We start from the raw sequence: 20845 nt of genomic DNA, 5'->3' as shown, positions 1-20845 counted from the left end.
TTTATAAACAGTAAAATTCGCCCTTTTTGGTGCATAGTTCCAGGAGTTTTGACAAATGCATGTGATAATGTAACCCAGACTTCCCCAACCTTTTTGGCACCAGGGACTGGTTTTGTGGAAGACAATTTTTCCATTGACTGGGTTGGGGTGGGGAGAGGTTTCAGGATGATTCAAGCACATTACATTTATTGCGCACTTTATTTCTATTATTATTACATTGTAATATATAAGGAAGTAATTATACAACTCACCATAATGTTGAATCAGTGGGAGACCTGAGCTTGTTTTCCTGCAACTAGGCAGTCCCATCTGGGAGTGATGGGAGACAGTGACAGATCGTCAGTCGTTAGATTCTCATAAGGAGTGGGTAACCTAGATCCCTCACATGCGCAGTTCACAATAGGGTTCAAGTTCCTATGAGAATCTAATGCTGCTGCTGATCTGACAGGAGGTGGAGCTCAGATGGTAATGTGAGTGATGGGGAGCAAGCCTGGAAATACAGATGAAGCTTCACTTGCTTGCTTGCCTGTCCCACTACTCACCTCCTGCTGTGCGGCCCCATCCCTAATACGCCACAGACCAGCTGGTACCAGTCTGTGACCCACAGGCGGAGAACCTCTGATACAACCGCTACCATAACCAAGATATGGAATATTTCCATCATGCCTCAACTATTCTTGTGCCCCTTTGCAATCAACCCCCTCTATCCTCCTATCACCAGATCCTGGTACCTACTGATCTTTCCTTTTCTATGTCATGTAAATGCATGTGCCTTCTTAGTCTTGCTTCTGTCATTCAGCAAAATTCATTTGAAATACATGCATGTTGTTATTAGTAGCAGTAGTTTATTCTGTTCAAGCCCCTGGTTTTATTGATAGTGGTGATGTATCGTTTTGACTCACTCATACCCTATGTTCTGATTCTAATTATGACAATATCTTTAAAGACAGCAATCTGGCAGAACTTGTGCCATGATAAAATAATACATCTTTCATGAATCAGGGAATATGTTAACTAACAGATCTTACTATGCATTACTGCTATGCAATGAAGTCACCCCTGAGGTCTTCCACAATCCTACAGGATCTTAAATAGGAAGCTTATCAGAACAATCTGCTGACTGCAAAGCATGCTTTAGCTGAACTTGGCAATTGTGGATATCCTGGTCAGATTTTGCAAAATCCAAGGGGGATGCCAGCAGTTATTAGCAAAAGCTATGCTCTCTCCACACAGATGGTCTTCTACATGTTATGTCCTTAACCCTGACAAAGCCAACATAAAGATAAGCAAAAAGCAAGTTTGCTGATAACATACGGTTTAATCACTCACTTACATATAGGTTTGCAGAAAAGTTACTACGGATTTTGAGATGGAGATGAGTAAATCACGGACTAATTGTGCCTTGCTTTAGGTCAACCAAAACAGCAATAATATCGCCATAATAATAAAAGCTAACACTTATTCACTGATTACTGTATGCCAGACTCCGTTATAATTATTTTATATAAACTGATTAATCCTTACAACAATAAATACCATTATTATTTCTATTTTACAGATAGCACACATACAACAAACAAAATCCAGAGGCTCAAAGAGGCCAGGTTACTTACCCAAGGTCAGAGTTAGAAAGTAACTGTATCATATAGGCAAGTACACGATTTTAAGTTACTATTCATGATATACCTTGGCTCTCACTATCATCTTTCTTTCAACAAAACCCAAGACTGTGATATGTGCCTGTAAACAGGCAGACTGACAAATCACCAACTATCTGCTTACAAAATCCACCTGAAAATGAAAAGTGGTACTACTATATCCTTTAATTTATACATTCTTTTTTTCCAATATAAATTCTATTAAAAAGAGACTTTTCAGCATTTTAGTAATTATTAGGTATACAAAATACAGTCATTTTGAAGTAATAATATGGTGGCCTCCAACTTGAAAAACTTATTTAAGGAAACTCATCTATAAGTACATTTAAGGAGAAATAGATGATTTATTTGCATGCATGGGGCTTTATTACTATATTAGAATTACATATAAATAATAAAGTAGTTTTAAAATTGCTGGTACATTGGGGCTGTAGCCGGATTTTTGTTAACTAGGAAAGCTAAATAGGTAAACACTGTTTCTCAACATCAGACACCTCAAAGTTATATAACCACTACTCGTGCTTAGCACTTCACCATGAAGCCATTTATTCTTGCAATCCTTTGGGAAACAGTAATAGTCATGCACTATTAATTTAATATATAATCCCATTTTCTTCTATTGAAGTCTAAGAAAAAAAGCTTGACTTTTCAACATAATTTATAATTAAAGTATAATTTATAGTTTTTCAAAAACGGGATTTTAAAAGCATCTTACTTTTGATATCCCTTTATTTTAAATATAAAATTACTAAATTTTATATCTCTACTAAAAATACAAAAATTAGCTGGGAATGGTGGTGCACACCTGTAGTCCCAGCAACTCAGGAGGCTCAGGCAGGAGAATTGCTTGAACCCAGGAAGCGGAGGCTGCAGTGAACCGAGATCACGCCATTGCACCCCAGCCTGGGCGACAGAGCCAGACTCTCTCAAAAAATGAAAAATAAATAAATAAATAGATTAATTTTTAACTTACAAATACACACACAATACTATACTCATAAATTGAAAGGTGATTCCTAGAGTATTGCCTCAAAATAAAAATACACGAGAGGATATCTAAGCTATCAGCACCAAAAGTCACACTCCTCTTAACAATAACAGAGTATGCAATTAACTTTCCTCTTTCTGTGTAACGCACTTCCTAGGCTGTTACTGTCTGCCTTCACACCTCTAGTACCCTTTAGGAGAGATCTGCTCCTTTCTCTCTGGGCTTAGGTTCAGCCTGGTTGTTAGTCACTGTAGCCCACTACTTCATGAATGTACTGCAGTGTCAGTCCTGCCTCCTCATTTGCAGATGTTACCAGATCCTGCAGCTCTTTTCAGACCTATTGGCATGACTCTCCCATATGGCTGGAGGCAGAACAAAGGGCCCGCACTGCAGCTCACCGAGTTCATTAACCGTATAGGCAGAAACACTTGGGTGGCACCAGTGATTCATTCTTCAAAATCTTGGTGCCATCCACCCTGCTACATGCCTTGAAACTACCAAGTCGGGGAGCAGATCTTCTGGGAAGAATGTTGTAAATGCTAAAAACAATTATAGTTTCCTGAGAAATGCTTCAAAGGCAAAATCTTCAATTTTTAAAAATGAATCAGACAATATTATTTTTTATGACTCTTCAGCACATGTTCTCATATGTGATTTCATTTTAGGTAGGAAGAAGTTCCCTAAAAACATATACTAAAAGCTACTAAAAGGCTTTGCAGCTTTTCCTATCTATTTATTAGAGGTTATAGTCAAAACAAGTAAATTATCAGGTTTTTACAGGACATGAATGAACAATTATTAATCATGGCAAGTTTCTACTCAAATCTGCTGTCAGTTAATTATATTCTTCTATAGAAAAAGAGGGTGTACCCTTTGTATAGGTACATATGTCTCTGTGGTCCCTAAAACCCATTCTCTGATAAAGAAGTTGAGTCAACTTAGGGAATGAATATTTGATTTTGTACCACAATTTATCAGATGCATCAACACTTTGATATGTCATTTTATATGTCTTGCCACACACTGAAGTCTTCAATGGGGCTGCAGGCTGTTAAATTAAAATTAGGTCACAAGGACATTTGAATGTCACATAATTGGTCTAACCTATTACTTGTATTAGACATCTTCATTCTGTGATATTCCAAAATTCTGCAGATTCTTTATCATGAAAGTAAGGAGCTGGGAAATCAAGGAAGCTATTACAAGTGAGAGATGCTGACACCACCATTTAATGAGTACTTACTACAAGCACTATTCTATGTGCTGCACATGAGTTATCTCATATAATCCCAATCCACCTGTGAAGCAGGAGTATTATCACTCTCATTTTATAGATGAGGAAGCTGTGTTATCACGAGGTTAAGTAACTTGCCCAAAGTCACACAGCTAGTAAGTGACTGAGCCAGGATTCAAACCCAGGTCTGTGAAAACCAAGTTCTTGCTCTGCTACAGCCTTTTGCACGAGGAGAAATCCCTCTGGATTTAGGGAACAAGAAAACCAGAAGGTAGAGGAATAAAACACAGGTTTCATGTTCAGATAAGTTCATGTCATAAATGCCATCAAAAGGATCATGAGGTCTCAAGAAAGATTTGTTAACAGTGAGGAATTTATCACTGAGACTCACATTATTAAAAAGAGAGAGAGAACACTCACTTATGATATGCATATGTTATTCCTTGCTTTTTTTTTTTTGAGACGAAGTTTTGCTCTTGTCCCTTAGGCTGGAGTGCGATGGCGCGCTCTCAGCTCACTGCAACCTCGGCCTCTCGGGTTCAAGTGATTCTCCTGCCTCGGCCCCCGCAAGTAGCTGGGATTATAGGTGCGTGCCACCACGCCCGGCTAATTTTTGTTATTTTTAGTAGAGACGGGGTTTCACCATGTTGGCCAGGCTGGTCTAGAACTCCTGACCTCAGGTGATCCACCCACCTCGGCCTCCCAAAGTGCTGGGATTTCAGGCATGAGCCACCGTGCCCAGCATTCTTTGCTTTATAATATAGTGTCATAAGCATCAACAGGCTGTCAGCTCAGCATGATCCTGCAAGAAGCTTTGGGAGGTAAGTCCAGGCCTCCTTGTGACCCACCACCAATATGTTCCCAAACTTAAGTCTTCCACACTACCCAATTCAAAACTTGAAACCAGAGGGGCGAACAGATAAGTGAGAGTTAATGGCACGATCTCAGCTCACTGCAACCTCTGCCTCCTGGGTTCAAGGAGAGTTAAAAGTGAGAGCTTTTAGGCCGGGCGTAGTGGCTCAGGTCTGTAATCCCAGGACTTTGGGAGGCTGAGACGGGTGGATCACGAGGTCAGGAGATCGAGACCATCTTGGCTAACACGGTGAAACCCCATCTCTACTAAAAATACAAAAAATTAGCCGGGCATGGTGGCGGGCGCCTGTAGTCCTAGCTACTCAGGAGGCTGAGGCAGGAGAATGGTGTGAACCCAGGAGTCGGAGCTTCCAGTGAGCTAAGATCGCACCACTGCACTCCAGCCTGGGTGACAGAGTGAGACTCCATGTCAAAAAAAAAAAAAAGTGAGAGCTTTTAATCTGAAGGTTTCAATTACATTCTTTCGTGACATGTCGGGGAGGAGGGGGAAATAGAGGTTGCACAAAGAAGAAAAGTTTGGTTACTTGCACAAGATCAGACAGGAAGTAAGTGGTGGTGAAGAGAGAACAACTTTGGTCTTATAATCCACGTAATATAAGTTACACTAACGAGTCCTTTGAGTTTTATAGAAATTAAAGAACAGGCACCAAGAAAAACTGAGTTTATGTATACACATTAAATAACTGAATTAACCTATCTAAAGACTCAGTCATCAAAGTATCTCAGTCATTTATAAATGCTTTACGTTAATTCCCTTAAGTTAGAACTTTGTACACACTAATGAGAGTATATCATGTGGTAACAACCAACGGTCCTCAAGCAGGAGAAACAAAATACAGGAACCCTAGGTTAAAAAAGAGGTGGTATGCAAACTGAACTCTGTGTATCCCACAGTGGGAGAACTGAAAGAGAGGGCTCATATTAACCTGGCAGAATGTGTTGAAATTTGGATCTATTAAATGACATATCAGGTCTTGAGTCTATTGATCTTGATTCACAAGTGAGGAAACAGGATGTTTAATTAATAAACACATAGCTTTTACGTGCCAAGGCACTGTTCTAAAGCATTTTACAACTAGTACATGATCTGTACTTCATAATGTTACAAGGTAGATATGCTATCTCCATTTTACAGATGAAGAAACTGAGGCACAGGGAGATTGAAGTAATCTGCTCAAGGTCACAGAGCTAGTAACTGGTTGAGTGGGATTCAAATCTAGAGGACCTGGCTCTTGAGTCTGTGCTCCTGACCACTAGGTTACGGTATCTGGCTTTTTAATTTGTTTTTAAACCCATATAAAGCAAGATTTTAGCTCTCCATTTCTCTCACACTCACACTAAACTGGGTCTTTCTACACGCTGTGACCTCCAAGCACCTGATCTTTCCCAATTCTCCTGGTTCAACTCAACATTCTGGTACACCCCATCCTTTGTTCTCTTGGCACTGCTGACTTGCTCATCCTGGCTAATTCCGGCTCCAAGTCTGCTTTTTCTCTTTCTTGAATTCCAGGCCATTTAGCAATGCTGGGAAGACTTCTGACTGGCCCTACAGTCTTTGCCCGAGGCTCTCAGAATCATGGTCACAGTTGCCACAATAGCCACCTTTTCCAAGCTTCAAGTCTTGCACCCGGAGGACTTCCTACTGGTCTTGACAGGGCACTGCCCAAATAGACACTTCAATCACAAAGCCTGCAAGCTACCTTGGTGCTGTGGTCCCTCAGTCCATCCTAGATTCTCCATGACTTCTCTGTTTCTGCTAACAACAGCGAATTCACACTAATAGCCATGATGTAAACCTTAGCTTTATGAGTGAGGCCTTTTCTCTTTATCCCAGGATATCTTGAGTAAAGGTCATTTGTTGTCTTAACTCTCCATCTCAACTATAAGTTTCTTCTTTGGATTTACTGCAGTGCCTTGCTCATAGCCTATGTGCAATATACATTTGCTCAACTTTGTTCAATTACCCAAGTTCACCAAGTTATATACTGGTATACAGCTAGTTAGCTATCAAGTCCTACTAAAGGCCTAGGTCTCCAAGTTAACTCCTAGTTCCATATTCTAAATGCTGACCATACTTTTTTCCTTAAAGCTTACCAATATGCCTGCACCCCCACCCCATTCCCCTCCATCCCTGTGGTTCCAAAACACTGTTCTCTCTTCTTTTTCCTCTTAGACAATTTATTAAACATCCTTTTCTATTGTTTGTGCTTCACGGCTCAACTCCTGGCCCATTTCCTGTTCCTACACATTCTGCTTTGCCAACGTTAATCACATTCTCATGCACATCCTCTTACATTCTTACCCTTTCCTGGGCTCTGGATCCATAGTTCCACTTGCTTAATTAATATCTCCAAATGGATGTTTTGCAGGAACCATAAACTTAGTGTAAGAGTACAAAACTAACCTAATTAGCAACTCTACTTCCTTTTCTCAAACCCACACCATTACTTTCCTTCCTGTCATCTCGATGATTTCAACATGTCAGGAAGCCATGGCCTGGTGAGTTTGTTAAAGTGATACGTCTGGCCAGACACGGTGGCTCACACCTGTCAGCACTGTGGGAGGCTGAGGCGGGTGGATCACTTGAGCTCAGGAATTCAAGACCAGCTTGGGCAACATGGTGAAAACCCGTCTCTACAAAAAATACAAAAATTAGCCAGGCGTAGTGGCGCATGCCTGTAGTCCCAGGTACTCGGGAGGCTGAGGCAGGAGAATTGCTTGAACCTAGGAGGTGGAGGTTGCAGTGAGCCGAGATAGGGTCACTGCACTCCAGCCTGGCAGCCTGGGCAATAGACTGAGACTCTGTCTCAAAATAAATAAATAAAATAGCCATTAAAAATTTTTAATTATAAAAAATGTGATGTGTCAGTGGTCACCTAGCTAGTAAGTGACGGGGCTGGGATTCGAACTCAGGTCTTTTTATTCCAAAGCCTTCATGCTTAACCTGTAAATCGTAATGCTTCCAGAATATTCCTTTTTTTTTTTTTTTTTTTTTTTGGAAACAGTCTCACTTTGTCATCCAGGCTGGAGTGTAACGGCGCGACCCAGGCTCACTGCAACCTCCACCTCCAGAATTTAAGCAATTCGTCTGCCTCAGCCTCTTGAGTAGCTGGGACTACACGTGCGTGCCACCACACCCAGCTAATTTTTGTATTTTTAGTAGAGATGAGGTTTCACCATATTGGCCAGGCTGATCTTGAACTCCTGACCTCAGGTGATCCCACCACCTTGGCCTCCTAAAGTGCTGGGATTACAGGCGTGAGCCACTGCACCAGGCCCAGAATATTCCATTTCTGTAAGACATCTACACCCGGACTTCCAAGAAGCCCCTCAATTCAGTATGTTAAAATGTAATTTATTTTTTTTGCCCATAAAATAGGTTCTGCCTTCCATTCTCTTGTAGCTCATTCAATGGCACACCATCTGCCAATTCATCCAGCCTAGGAGTTAAACCTGACTTAACCTCCACATCTACCCACAAGGTCCTCAGAATCTTCCTTGTCTCTCACCCTCTGCCTCATCCAGGACCCCTTCATCTCACACCTGGACTAGTGCAGTTGCTTCCTAACCACGTGTCCTGCTCCATCTGTTTTCCCTTTCATCTGACTCATTTTTCAAAAACCCACACATGTGTCATCATGTCACTTCCATGCTTCAATTGTTTCTGAGGCCAGATAATATTAGGCTTATGGAAAGTCTGAATTAATATGAGGGAAATACCTATGTATAACCCAACAAAACAGGATATAGAGTGACCATACATTATGCGATCAAGTATGTTTTTTCAAACAGCTCAGAAAAACAAGCTAGAATATCAAATATCTAAGCAATTCTCACTGGTAGAATTACGGGTGTGGTTTTTGTGTGTATTTTCTGTGCTTTGCCAATTTTCCTCTTTTTCAATGAAAATTGTAAACTTTTAGCAACTTAAAAGGTTTTAAATACCATTTAAGATTTTTAAACGTTTTAAACTTTCAAACGTTTAAAAAAAGTCTCTAATGTTTTCAGGAAAAAAATATGTACATTCTTAACAGGCATTCAAAAGGCCATTGCAGTCTGTTCTTAGCTTACTCTTTTAAATCTAGCCTTGTACCTCTACATTAATTTTTCTAGCCATTCTGACCTCTGATTATGCAGTCAGAAATATTCCCCCAAATGCAGCATCTACAATCTTGCCTCTACTCATTGCTCACACTTTCACTCATCCCCATCCCACTGCATCTTTGATCTCACCCAGCAATCTCCCATCCTTGCTTCAAGGCTACTTCAACTGCTTCTCAGCAGCCTGGCCCTCAACTAGTACTCCTGGGGCACAACTGCTTCTTCATTTGCATTTCCTTCTTTTTTTCTTTCTTCCTTTCTTTTTTTTTTTTTTTTTTGAGACAAGGTCTCAGCTCTGTGGCCCAGGTGAGAGTGAAGTAGCAGGCTCATAGCTCACTGCCGCCTCGACCTTCTGGGTTCAAACAATCCTCCCACCTTAGCCTCCTGAGTAGCGGGGACCACAAGCAAGTGCCACCACACCCAGCAAACTTTTACATTTTTTGTAGAGATGGGGTTTTGCCCGTTGCCCAGGTTGGTCTCGAACTCCTGGGCTCGAGAGATCCTCTGCCATAGCCTCCCAAAGTGCTGGGATAGCAAATGTGAACCACTGCACCTGGCCCAGTCATCTGTATTTCCAAAGCACTTACTGTACCACATTATGTCAATTTATGTATGTCTCTCACCCCTCAGCGGACTGAGGCTTTGTTGATAGGATTTGTTTAGTCCATTTCTATGTTTCTGGTGCCGAGGAGAGTGAGCCTGGCACACTGAATTTTTTAATTGAACAGTTCAATTTTTTCACATTTTTCTTCCTTATATTATGAACACAGTAAACTGAGTAGCCACAAAAAAGAATTTTCTGAGTTCACCATTCAGTTCTAAGTGAATAAAGAAAAGCTGCCTTTAAGATATATGTATATATACATACATACACACACATATACACACATATATACATATATATACACACACACACATATATATAATTTTTGAGACAGGATCTCACTCTGTCACCTAGCCTGGAGTGCTGTGGTGCTGCCTCCCAGGCTTAAGCGATCCTCCCACCTCAGCCTCCCGAGTAGCTGGTGGTGCATGACACCACACCAGCTAATTTTTTGTATTTTTAGTAGAGACGGGGTTTTGTCACGTTGCTCAGGTTGGTCTTCAACTCCTGGACTCAAGCAATCCACCCACCTCAGCCTTCCAAAGTGCTGGGATTACACAGGGGTGAGCCACCGCACCCGGCTGCTCTCCTTTCTTTCATTCCCTATCCCTTCATTTTCCCACTCCTATGGGCATTTGGGAAATGCCATCAAATCTAACACTAGCTTAAACGAAACATATTTAAAACTATTCTGAAGTCAGTGTCTATATCCACTTCCAGGAAGATTAAAGTTTTTCAGTTGTCTGCATATTGAAACTAAAAATATTCCATTGTATCTTAGAAGTTCAACACATTAGATAGCTTAAGCAGCAGCTGATAATCTGGTGTGCTATGCTAGCAAGGGAATATACCTACATATCACAGCATAGAATTAGTACACAATCACTGAAATGGGCCTTAAGATATTTCTTTTTTTTTTTAGTGGGGGGGTTGGCTTTTACAACATGAAGATTGTTGACTTGTTCAAGCTCATACCGCAAGTTAATGGACAAACCACAAGGAGAATTGAGATTTCTTTGTTCTAATCGTTTGGTCTACTATATTACTACTGATATTTTTATTAAGATTTTTTTCTTAATTGTGATAAAACACACCTAATAAAATTTACCATCTTAACAATACTAAGATTTACGTTTGTATTTAGGAACAAGGAAAGGCAACATAACAAACATCAGCGCAGCAAAGGTGAACACACTGCTGCAGCACAGATACGAAATCCTAACATTCCATTTTAACAGGACAGATGTGGTATTTGCCAGAGAAATTTTGCTTTTTCTTCCCACATACAGCATGTGCCATCCACTGTGTAAAGGCCCATTCAGGAGAAAGGCCAGTAGTACTATTCTATGCTTCACTAGTTCAGTAGGAAAATTCTATAAAATCTCTCCCAAAGAAGTGTAAGGTTCATCTATGAAAATGCATCCATAATAATATGTGAAGGGAAGAAAAAGTACCATCCAACAACCATAGGCATCATCACCACTTAAAATATTTTTCTTTATAAGAACAGCTCTTACTATTTTATATATACTTGCTGGTGGCATCATCCCAACAGTAGTAAAAGATTTTCTGGGTTCTAACCTTCTCTTCCTTCCATCATGGTTTATGAACAAATACACTAAAATCTATCATTGTATTGAGGTATAGGGATTCACTTTGCAATGTCCTGTTTCTTTACTGTTTCAGATGTTACTGAGTATGACTCACTTTCTCCCACCCACTTCCTCCTTTAAACTTTCTCTGCTTCAGAGTCAGTATATATTTCACCAGCAAATCAGCATTTTCTTAGCTGACATTGTACATATGGGCAGAAACCCCATCCAGGCAGTTCATCAAATCACTTCCTTCTTTAGAAAGGACAGAAATGTCCAGTTCTCAATAATCCCACCAGATTATTACCCATAGCTGCTTCATTTAGTGACATTTTTTGCATTTAGCCATTTAAGTTTGTGATGTGTTGCTTCAGGGACACAACACTGGCCTGGGAGTCACAGCATGAGGTTGTGAGCTATTATTCAAAAAACAGTGGGACCTTGAAAAAAAAATCATAAGCTTTCTGGGGCTATTTCTTCTTCTATAAATGAATTGCTAAACTAAGATTTTTTTTTTTTCTTTTGTTGTTTTTGAGACAGGGTCTCGCTCTGTCACCCTGGCTGGAGTGCAGTGGCACAATCATGGCTCATTACAGCCTTGACCTCCTGGGCTCAAGCAATTATCCCACCTCAGCCTCCCGAGTAGCTGAGATCACAGGTGTGAACTACCATGCTCTGCTAAGTTTTAAAATTTTTGTAGATAGGGGCTCTCGCCATGTTGCCCAGACTGGTCTTGAATTACTCGGCTGAGGAACTCTTCCTGCCTTGGCCCTACAAAGTACTGGGATTACAGCAATCAGCCACCACGCCTGGCTCTAAAATGATTTTTAAGTGGCCTTGTAACTCAAAGACTATACCATTTATTACAAAATTGGGTATTAATTAGAAAACTTAAAAAAATTAAAAGCCTAGAGTTATAAATATAATCTGTTGAATAATTTAATACTTCCATATTCATGTCCTTAAAAGCAACATTTACTAGTGGCAAGTTCATCTTACAGGTCTACTATTTATTCTATTAGAAACTTCTGAACAACAAAGATTATACAATTTATTCTTGCTTGGTTCATAAGTATTAGGGATATAGCACCAATATCTAGAACAACAAGGAAAATTTTCTATGTAAAAACAATATGTTTGTGGATTTCCTATATTAAAGTTTCCACACTGTTCTGACTCCTGAAATTACAACAGAGATATTAACAGAAACTACACGAAAAGAAAAAGTGAAATATCTGCTTAGAGCATAGGGGAAATACTCATCAGCAACCAGAGCTTGAAAATCATTTAACTGCCAGTGTGGGTGACCTGATTCATACATTTCAGGGGTGCAATAAATAAAGAGTTTTAAGCCTGTAATCCTAGCACTTTGGGAGGCTGAGGTGGGCGGATCACAAGGTCAGGAGATCCAGACCATCCTGGTTAACACAGTGAAACCCCGTCTCTACTAAAAATACAAAAAATTAGCTGGGTGTGGTGGCGGGCGCCTGTAGTCCCAGCTACTCGGGAGGCTGAGGCCGGAGAATAGCGTGAACCCAGGAGGCGGAGCTTGCAGTGAGCTGAGATCATGCCACTGCACTCCACCTGGGCAACAGAGCGAGACTCCCTCTCAAAAAAAAAAAAAAAAAAAAAAAGTAGAGTCTTAAGACAACAATCGAACAGGCAGGGTTTTCCCTGCTTATGAGCTAGTCTCATGCTCTACCTTCATCTCATGGTGCTGGTCCAGCTGCTCCAGTTCCAGAGGGCTTTCCCCATTTTGCCTCTCTTGTACCTTGGCTTCTGTTTCTGCCCCTCTTTCTTCTAGGGGGAACACTGGGCCTATGCCTGGAGTCCTGTAGCTACTGTCAGAAGCATTTCCATCACAGTCATCTGCTGTGGGTGATGCAGGAGCTGTGGCAGTTTCATCTCTTTCTCCATTCACTATGTGCGTATCAAGCAAGGGTTCAGAAGCTTGAATAGAAGTATCTGGGCTAAGAGTGGCAGCTTTCTCCTCCTCACATTCCATCTGGTTTTGTGCTGCCATTACACCATTGGCCACACAAGTCTGTGCACCCTGAGTCTTATCTGTCTCATTTCCCTGCCTCTGTGGCAACTGCTGGGAGAGGAGTTTTTGTGGAGGTGTGGTTGTCAATCCATGCCTTCCTGGGGTTCTAGGAGCATTGAGGTTCACAGCAGAATCTTTCTTCAAATCACTATAATTTGATAATGAGCTAAAAGATAAAACACAAAGGAAGCATGAAAACATTGGCATGGAAAAGTTCTAGAATTAAGACAAGTTTATTCCAGTTGAAAAGGGATATTTGCTAATTTTTTTTCCTCTCTCTGGTGGTTTTAGAAACATGGATTTGAATATTCTCAGTGTAGCCCCAAGTCTCTGGGGATGCTATCCACATTTAAATAAAGATTTAAATAAAGAAGATGACCCTGAGTCTATCTATGGGGACTGGAACACTTCCTTGGGCTGTTTATTTTATTTATAACTTAACTTTTCTTGATCCTTGCAGTGTTTAATAATGTGACTAGTTAGTAAAGACTTAGATATAATACTTACGTATATATCATCTCTTCCTAACATTTTTACTTAGTGATGTTTCTTAACATTTTTAAGTAGGTGTAGCCAGTCCTTAATTCATGAACAAATTGTGAACCAAAAAGTTACTTTTATTTGGAAGGCATAATGAACACTCTGAAAGCTTTTTTATTCATGCTGTCATAGCTTTTTACCTGGTCTCTTTGTTTCCACTCTGATCCCCTCCACTAGAACCTCTACAAGTCAGTCACAAAACTCTGACGGCTTCTTCACACACTCAAGGGAAAATTCAAGTCCCAGTGACAGCCTATGAGATTCTACATACTCTAGTTCCCAAAGTGCCTGGCCTCATTAGATTCCATTCTTCCCTAACTCACTGTGTTCTTGCCATACTCCTTGCTGCTCCCCATTCTTAATAACCAAGTATATGTGTCTTTGGGTCTTTGCAGCTGCTGTTCTCTGCTTAGGACAATCTCCCCCAAAACGCTGGTATTTCTTCTCGTCATTCGAGTTTCTGCTCAGGTATCACCTCTCCAAAGAGGTTTTCCTAGATTCATCTATCATAACAGCACACTCCATCACTAACTCCACATCTTATTTTATTTTTTTTAAAGTCCTTATTACTGCTTGACATAATAGTAGTCCTAATAGGAGAATGAAACTTACTCCCAATATATAACAATATTCCTGTGGAAATATTTGTATAGATTTTAATCTAGGATTCTGGGAGTGAAGTGGGGAATGGAACAAAAAACTTTGGGCTATACTCTTTGAAAGATTCCTGTGACCTAAACGAGAAGAAATAAAGGAACTAAAACTCGGTGAGGGTGTAGATTTCCTCTCTGCTTTATTCCTACCTCTTAGCATGGTGCTTGACACAGGGGAAGTACTCAATAAATATTTGATGAGCTTTGAATAACCATGATAATGATGATAATTGTGACAATAATAACAGCCGGAAACATTTATTAAGTGCTTACTAAGAACCACAAACTACAAGAAGCCCCTTACAATAATTACCTTGTTTCCTCCTCACAATAATTCCAAAGACAGGGATCCCATAGAGAAATCTAGGCTTAGAAAATTAAGGTGGCTAATGTCACAATGTAACGAGCAGAAAAGCCAGAAGTCAAACCATGAATCCAACTCTAAATCTCATGGTCTTCACCCCAAGTTATGATGTACTGCAGCAGCAGGACAGAATGAGCATCAGGTGAATAGGCTGCAGGCAAAATGTGGGAAGAAAGTCTAGGGTTGATTATCTTCCCCAGTGCAGGTAACAGGATAAAGGGAGGTGGGGAAGGAAACAGCAAGCAGCCCAGTTCCAAGGACAATGCTGAGATGTGTCACCTTTGCTCTCACTTCACCCTTCCCGGTCACTGCTGATCTGGACTAGAGAATGAAACAGGGAATAAAAGTAGACAGCAAGAAAGTGACGAAGGAGGAAAAAAGATACGGGTAAAGTCCAACACCAGAGGAAAGAAAGGATAAATTGAGTAGGGGAAAATGTCATATATATAAAAGTTGGAGGTGGGCAATATAAATAAATGCTATACACTCTTCAATTGAGATTTGCCCCCTCGAAGAGGACACCTTTGGCTGTATAATTTCCCAAGTAGTCTTTAGAGATTTGAATCAAACTGTCCTCCTTCTCCTGTCCGCATCAGTCTCTGGATTCCCTGGTGAAAAGATCCTCAACAGATCCTCTGAAACAAATTTAAGCATGTTCAGGTCTTGTCTAAAGAATGGCTTTGAATGAGAGCTGCAAATGCCCCACAGTAAGTGACATCAAGGGTATGAGTGGGGAGGGAGAGAAGGAGACTGGGAAGGATTAGGTGGGTAAGGAGTTAGTAAAAGCAGTAGTTGAACCAGTACTTGAAAGATTCCTGCTGCTTTGTGGATGCCAAACCATAAGGGGAAAACAGTTGACCCTGGAGTGTCCATGGGAAAAACCAATGTTCTGGCCAGGCGTGGTGGCTCACGCCTATAATCCCAGTACTTTGGGAGGATGAGGCGGGCGGATCACCTGAGGTCAGGAGTTCAAGACCAGCCTCAACATGGAGAAACCCCATCTCTACTAAAAATACAAAATTAGCCAGGTGTGGTGGTGCGTGTCTGTCATCCCAGCTACTTGGGAGGCTGAGGCAGGAGAATTGCTTGAACCTGGGAGGTAGAGCTGAGATTGCGCGATTGCACTCCAGCCTGGGCAACAAGAGCAAAACTCCATCTCAAAAAAAACAAAAACAAAAACAAAAACAAAAAACACCAATGTTCAGGTCTGTAGAAACATAATCTTATTTCTAAAATCTTAAAGTCTTTCCTAGGTTAAAAAGAGTATTCTCTCTTACTCTGAAAGAGAGAAAGAAGGAGGAATAGGAGAAAGAAAGAAGGAAACCACAGTAAAAATTAAAGAAAATCTACTTGCTCCAAATCTCTCATCTTAACAAACTAGTGTTACTTGGGATTTTTTTTTTTTTTTTTAAGGCAGGGTCCCACTCCATCGCCCAGGCTGCAGTGCAGTGGCACAATCTCGGCTCACTGTAGCCTTGACCTCTTGGGCTCAAGCAATCCTTTCACATCAGCCTCCCAAGTAGCTGGGACCACAGGCGTGCACCACCATGCCTGGCTAATTTTTGTATTTTTTGTAGAGATAGGGTTTTGCCATGTTACCCAGGCTGATCTCGAACTCCTGAGCTCAGACAATCCAACCACTGCGGCCTCCCAAAGTGCTGGGAATATAGGCATGAGCCACCGCACCCAGCTGGGTAAGGTCTTAACAACAGTATGCTATGACCATTCTGACCAGACTCCACTCTAACAGTTGCTGGTTCTTCCTATCAATTTCCTGTAACAACTCAGAGCCTCCCTCTATTTTACAAAGCTAGTCTAAGCTCTCATAAGAAAGGTTAAAACTGAAAACAACCCTTGCAAGGGCAAGGACACCACTCAACAGTAAATACAAATCTCCCACTCAAGTCCTATAGATCCAATGCAGTATTAACCCACTCAAACACTTCTGGGGCCAGTCTGTAGTGGTAATACCTCACTGAGAACATATCATTGTTTTTTGTATTGGCAGTGGACTCTACCACAAATATTTTTTCACCAGACCTGCCAAAATACACCATACCCAATTTGCACTCAGAATAAATTTGCTTAAAAAAATCATAAATTATAGCACATTTTTCCTTAGATGAATTAAACCTTCAACCTCTGCATCAAAACAGGATTGAATTTGTGAAGCTTGAATGATTAAAAGTACAAACATTTCACATGTAGAAGAATCTAAAACAATGCAGGGTGGGTTAACCAAAATGGAGGACGCAGTCTTTGGAATACTGACCCTTTCCAGGTTTCAGAGAGTTAACCCTGAAACCTAGGGATGCAGGCTCTGACATGCCTTATGACAGGGGTCAGGGCTCCAGGCCCTCCTATTACGCAGTCACTGGGCATGGCCCCTGGAATCTGCAAACACGAGGGGTCACTCTGTTGTTATTAAGTCAACTTACCCTGAGCAGCAAAAAAATGTTTTAAATGGAATTAAACCATTCTAGTAAAGATCACTGTAATTCAAGATAGCAAAGGTCCTATAAATCCTACTTCAGAGGAAGAGATGCTGAAGTTGAAATATTTATGACCAAAGTTCCTAAAATTTATCAGGAATGAAAATTGAAGACAGGCTTCTAAGTTAATTTTCTCCAGAACTTGTAACTTTGTAAAATAGAGGGGGGTTCTGAGTTGTCACAGGAAATTGATAGGAAGAACCAACATCTGTTAGACCCATTTTAAAAACGAGGGACACTGCAGGTTTTGTGCTTGGTCACAATTCCCAGACGATACTCAAACTATTTCCAAGCTATGATTTCATTACATAAATAACAGTAAATCCCACAAATCAATAATAAAATCACCCTAATGGGAAATAAGTCCCAAATATTACACTGGAATGAATGAAAATATTTGGTTTCAAGGATGAAAGTGAAGTTATACACATTCTGTTTAGTTATACATAGATTTTGGTGACAGATAACAAAATCCTACTCATAACATTGTTTAAAATTATATTTAAGTCAGTGACAAAATTCCTTTTTATCAAAAGACTAAGAAAAAATAAACACTTGAGATTTTTATAAGGAGAAAAGCAACTTATGTGGGTTCCATTTATCTTTAAATGAGAAATATACTATTTCACCTACTTTCAAACATTGGGATTAAGAATATAAATTATATTTAATAAATACAAAACTGAAATTTAGCATACATTTTGCCATTGGTAATATTATCTCTTTGCAAAACCTAGCATCTGATGGAGTATATGGAGAAGGGAAACAGGGACTGAATGGGTAAAGAATACCTACATTAAATAAAACGGGATGGAAAATGGGATGGAAAGAAGAGACGGCCCCAGGGAGGAGACAAGCCCACAGGGGTCACATTCACAAACACACAAAGTGAGAAACGAAGAGACAGAGGCCCGCTCAGCCTTTCCAACCCAGATATCCAGCGCCCCACAGAATGAGCCACAAGGAGTAATACGTAGAGAATGACACACAGAGATACAGAGGAAACAAGAGAAACCACACAGATACCAAAGCACACAATTTCATGAAAAAGCTGGTGGCCTACAGTGCTGCATCTAGCTAATACATAGCACATGACAGTTCACATTAGGGTAAGACTAAGTCATTTGTTTAAAAAATTCACCCTTTCTAAAGGCCTATCAAACCTAATGGAATAAGATACTATGCTTTTTATTTAGAAAATCTATGACTATGGCTATCATTTTTTCGAAAATCAGCTTTCTTCTTCCCCTGCCTTCTCCCATTGTAAATTAGCTCTTACCTGCCTCCTTCAAAGCGACTGATGAGATCTGATACCTTACTGGGTTTTTCTTTTGAGACACAAGAAGCAGGGGCAGGTTTAATTTCCTCCATCCTTGGTTTTGCACTAGGTAAAGCTTTATGCCTGGGGGTTTGGTGTATATTGGACGAAGGTGAATTCTGCAGGTGTAATGGCTTTGGAGGCACTGTAGAAAAAGAATAGAATTCAGTATTTCACTGATATTTCGTTCAATAACAATAAAAATTCTGGTGTCCTGGGTGCAAAATATTCAGCATTATAAAACTATTGTAAAGGGGGTGGGAGTCAAATTTTGAACTAAACCATAACCAAAAGACTTTTGTTCATTTTGGACATTTGCTTTGTGCCTTGTGGAAATCCCATCTCCAAACTTAAGTGGTTCTTTTAATTTTATTGTATCTTAAATATGGCAATATTAAACACCTCAGAATCTACATAAGGCTAAAGCATTCTAAGATCTACAGATAACACAGCAGTTATTCATCTCAACAGGGAAAAGGTGGTGCTAAATTTAAAACTAAATCCTAGAGATACATTGTCTGCTACAAAACAGGTTTTCTAATAGAGTGATAGTTGATATACCCAAATCCACAGCTAATAAGTTAAACAACATAAAAGCCAACAAAACAACAACAAACAACAGTAATACAGTGTTGCATTAATATAGCATCTTCTTCCCATTTAACAAACCACTTTATCTCTTTGATCTTTGATGAAATGTTATACTTTATAGTTTTCTCAGGTAGGTACCACTATTCTCCTCTTATGTCTATGAAGGCTTAGAGAGGTTAAGTGGCCTGGGGTAACAGAGTTGGTGCTACAGGTTTGTATATTTGTCCCCTCCAAACATCATGTTGAAATCTGGTCCCCAGTGTTGGAGGTGGAAACTATGGGAGGGGTTTGAGTCATGGGCGCAGATCCCCCACGTATGGCTTGGTACCATTCTTGCCATAGTGAATAGGTTCTTGCTCCATTAGTTCCTCCAAGAGTGGTTATTAAAAAGAGCCTGAAACCTCCCCCATCTCTCTCTTGCTTCCTCTCTCTCCATGTGATCTTTACACATACCAGCTACCCTATATATTCTGCCATGAGTGGAAGCAGCCTGAGGCCCTCACCAAAGGTTAAGCAGATGCTGGCACTGTGCTTCCTGTACAGCCTGCAGAACTGTGAGCCAAATAAGCCTCTTTATAAATTACCTAGCCTCAGGTATTCCCATATAACAACACTAAACGGCTTAAGACGGTTGGCCTGCATCAATATACCACAAATCATCTACTTTCTTCACAAGTCCTTCAATCAATTAATAGGATAAATACAGATCATTTCATGAAATACTAAAATCTATAGAAGTTTCCCTAACACACTGTAGATGATAAGTACCCAATCGGTAGAGAAATTACTTCACTTTGGAAAACCAGTATTACTTTTCTCTAAGATTAACATGCAGGGTAAAATACTATAACATGTAGTATTTTTTAATAAGCAGTGTTGACAGATCAAATAAAATCATCTTTTCTCTTCCTTAAATCCTTTTCTTACCTTCTGGAAGAAGGGTGAGGAATCATGTTGCCTCCTAATTACATGCCCCATTTTCCCCCAGCTGGTTCCCCTGGTTTTTAGTGATCTCATCTCTTTTATAAACTCAGTTAGCTGACAGTTGGCTCATGCTCACTGGCCTAGATTTCATCATTTCAGTGCCAGTTATCAATTTATTATAGGGAAGGAAAAAAATGTCACAATGAACTACAAGTGGAGCAATTAATTCACTTAATTCTCTTTCAATATAAACAAGAAGAAAATCTCAATTTAAAAATGGCATGCTTCTTTTGTGAAAATGATATTTTCCAACATATGTGTGGGGGAGTGATTAACGTAGTATTATTTGAGAACAAACGGGCTTATATAAGTGTAATATTTGTTAATTTTACAGAAAAACTTCTGTGTAGAATAAATATGTACTAATGTAGCAAAACAGGAAAATCTCCCACCAAAAAACCCTTTTAACATTATGAGTAGTAAATATGAACTAATGCAGTAAAACAGGAAAATCTCCCACTCCCCCAACAAAAAAAACAAGCCTCTTAAGGTTATGAATAATCCAACATTCTTAACTAGAATACTAAAAGAAGGAAGTGAATATAATTTTGTGTGCTAAAATTGTTATGAAATAACTCATTCATCTACCTAGAGTTTACTCACTAAACCGTGCCTTATTTATTATGTGTCAGATGAGTGAAAAACTAAAACACAATGATACCCACCACTTTCTCAGGGATGACTCCACCTACTTTCCCAGTCTAAATTATGTCCATCTCTTAAACTGTTTCATAAGCACGTGTGCTTTCTCCAAACTGCTTATCACAATTTGTGGTATACTTATTACATAATCAGTATTGAGTAGGATT

At 40.0% G+C, this 20845-nt stretch overlaps 1 protein-coding gene across 7 annotated transcripts in view; it reads right to left on the bottom strand.

Annotated features, from left to right (window-relative positions):
• Positions 1-20845, bottom strand: part of FGD4 (FYVE, RhoGEF and PH domain containing 4) — a 257216-nt gene that overhangs the window by 52501 nt on the left and 183870 nt on the right. For 5 of the 7 annotated variants that reach the window (XM_037990137.2, XM_037990138.2, XM_037990140.2 and 2 more), the window contains exons 3-4: positions 18423-18606; positions 12753-13260 (exon numbers count right to left, since the gene is read on the bottom strand). The exons of 1 other annotated variant lie outside the window; for it this stretch is intronic. In XM_037990137.2, the coding sequence (XP_037846065.2) occupies positions 12753-13260; positions 18423-18514 (600 nt within the window). In that variant the 5' untranslated portion in view covers positions 18515-18606. Of the gene's footprint in view, positions 1-12728; positions 13261-18422; positions 18607-20845 lie in introns of those variants that run through there. One more of the 7 variants, XM_073020617.1, reaches the window with a different exon arrangement.

Source organism: Chlorocebus sabaeus, chromosome 11, assembly GCF_047675955.1.
Source record: "Chlorocebus sabaeus isolate Y175 chromosome 11, mChlSab1.0.hap1, whole genome shotgun sequence".
NCBI lineage: Eukaryota > Metazoa > Chordata > Mammalia > Primates > Cercopithecidae > Chlorocebus > Chlorocebus sabaeus.
This window is presented reverse-complemented; position numbering and strand designations above follow the sequence as displayed.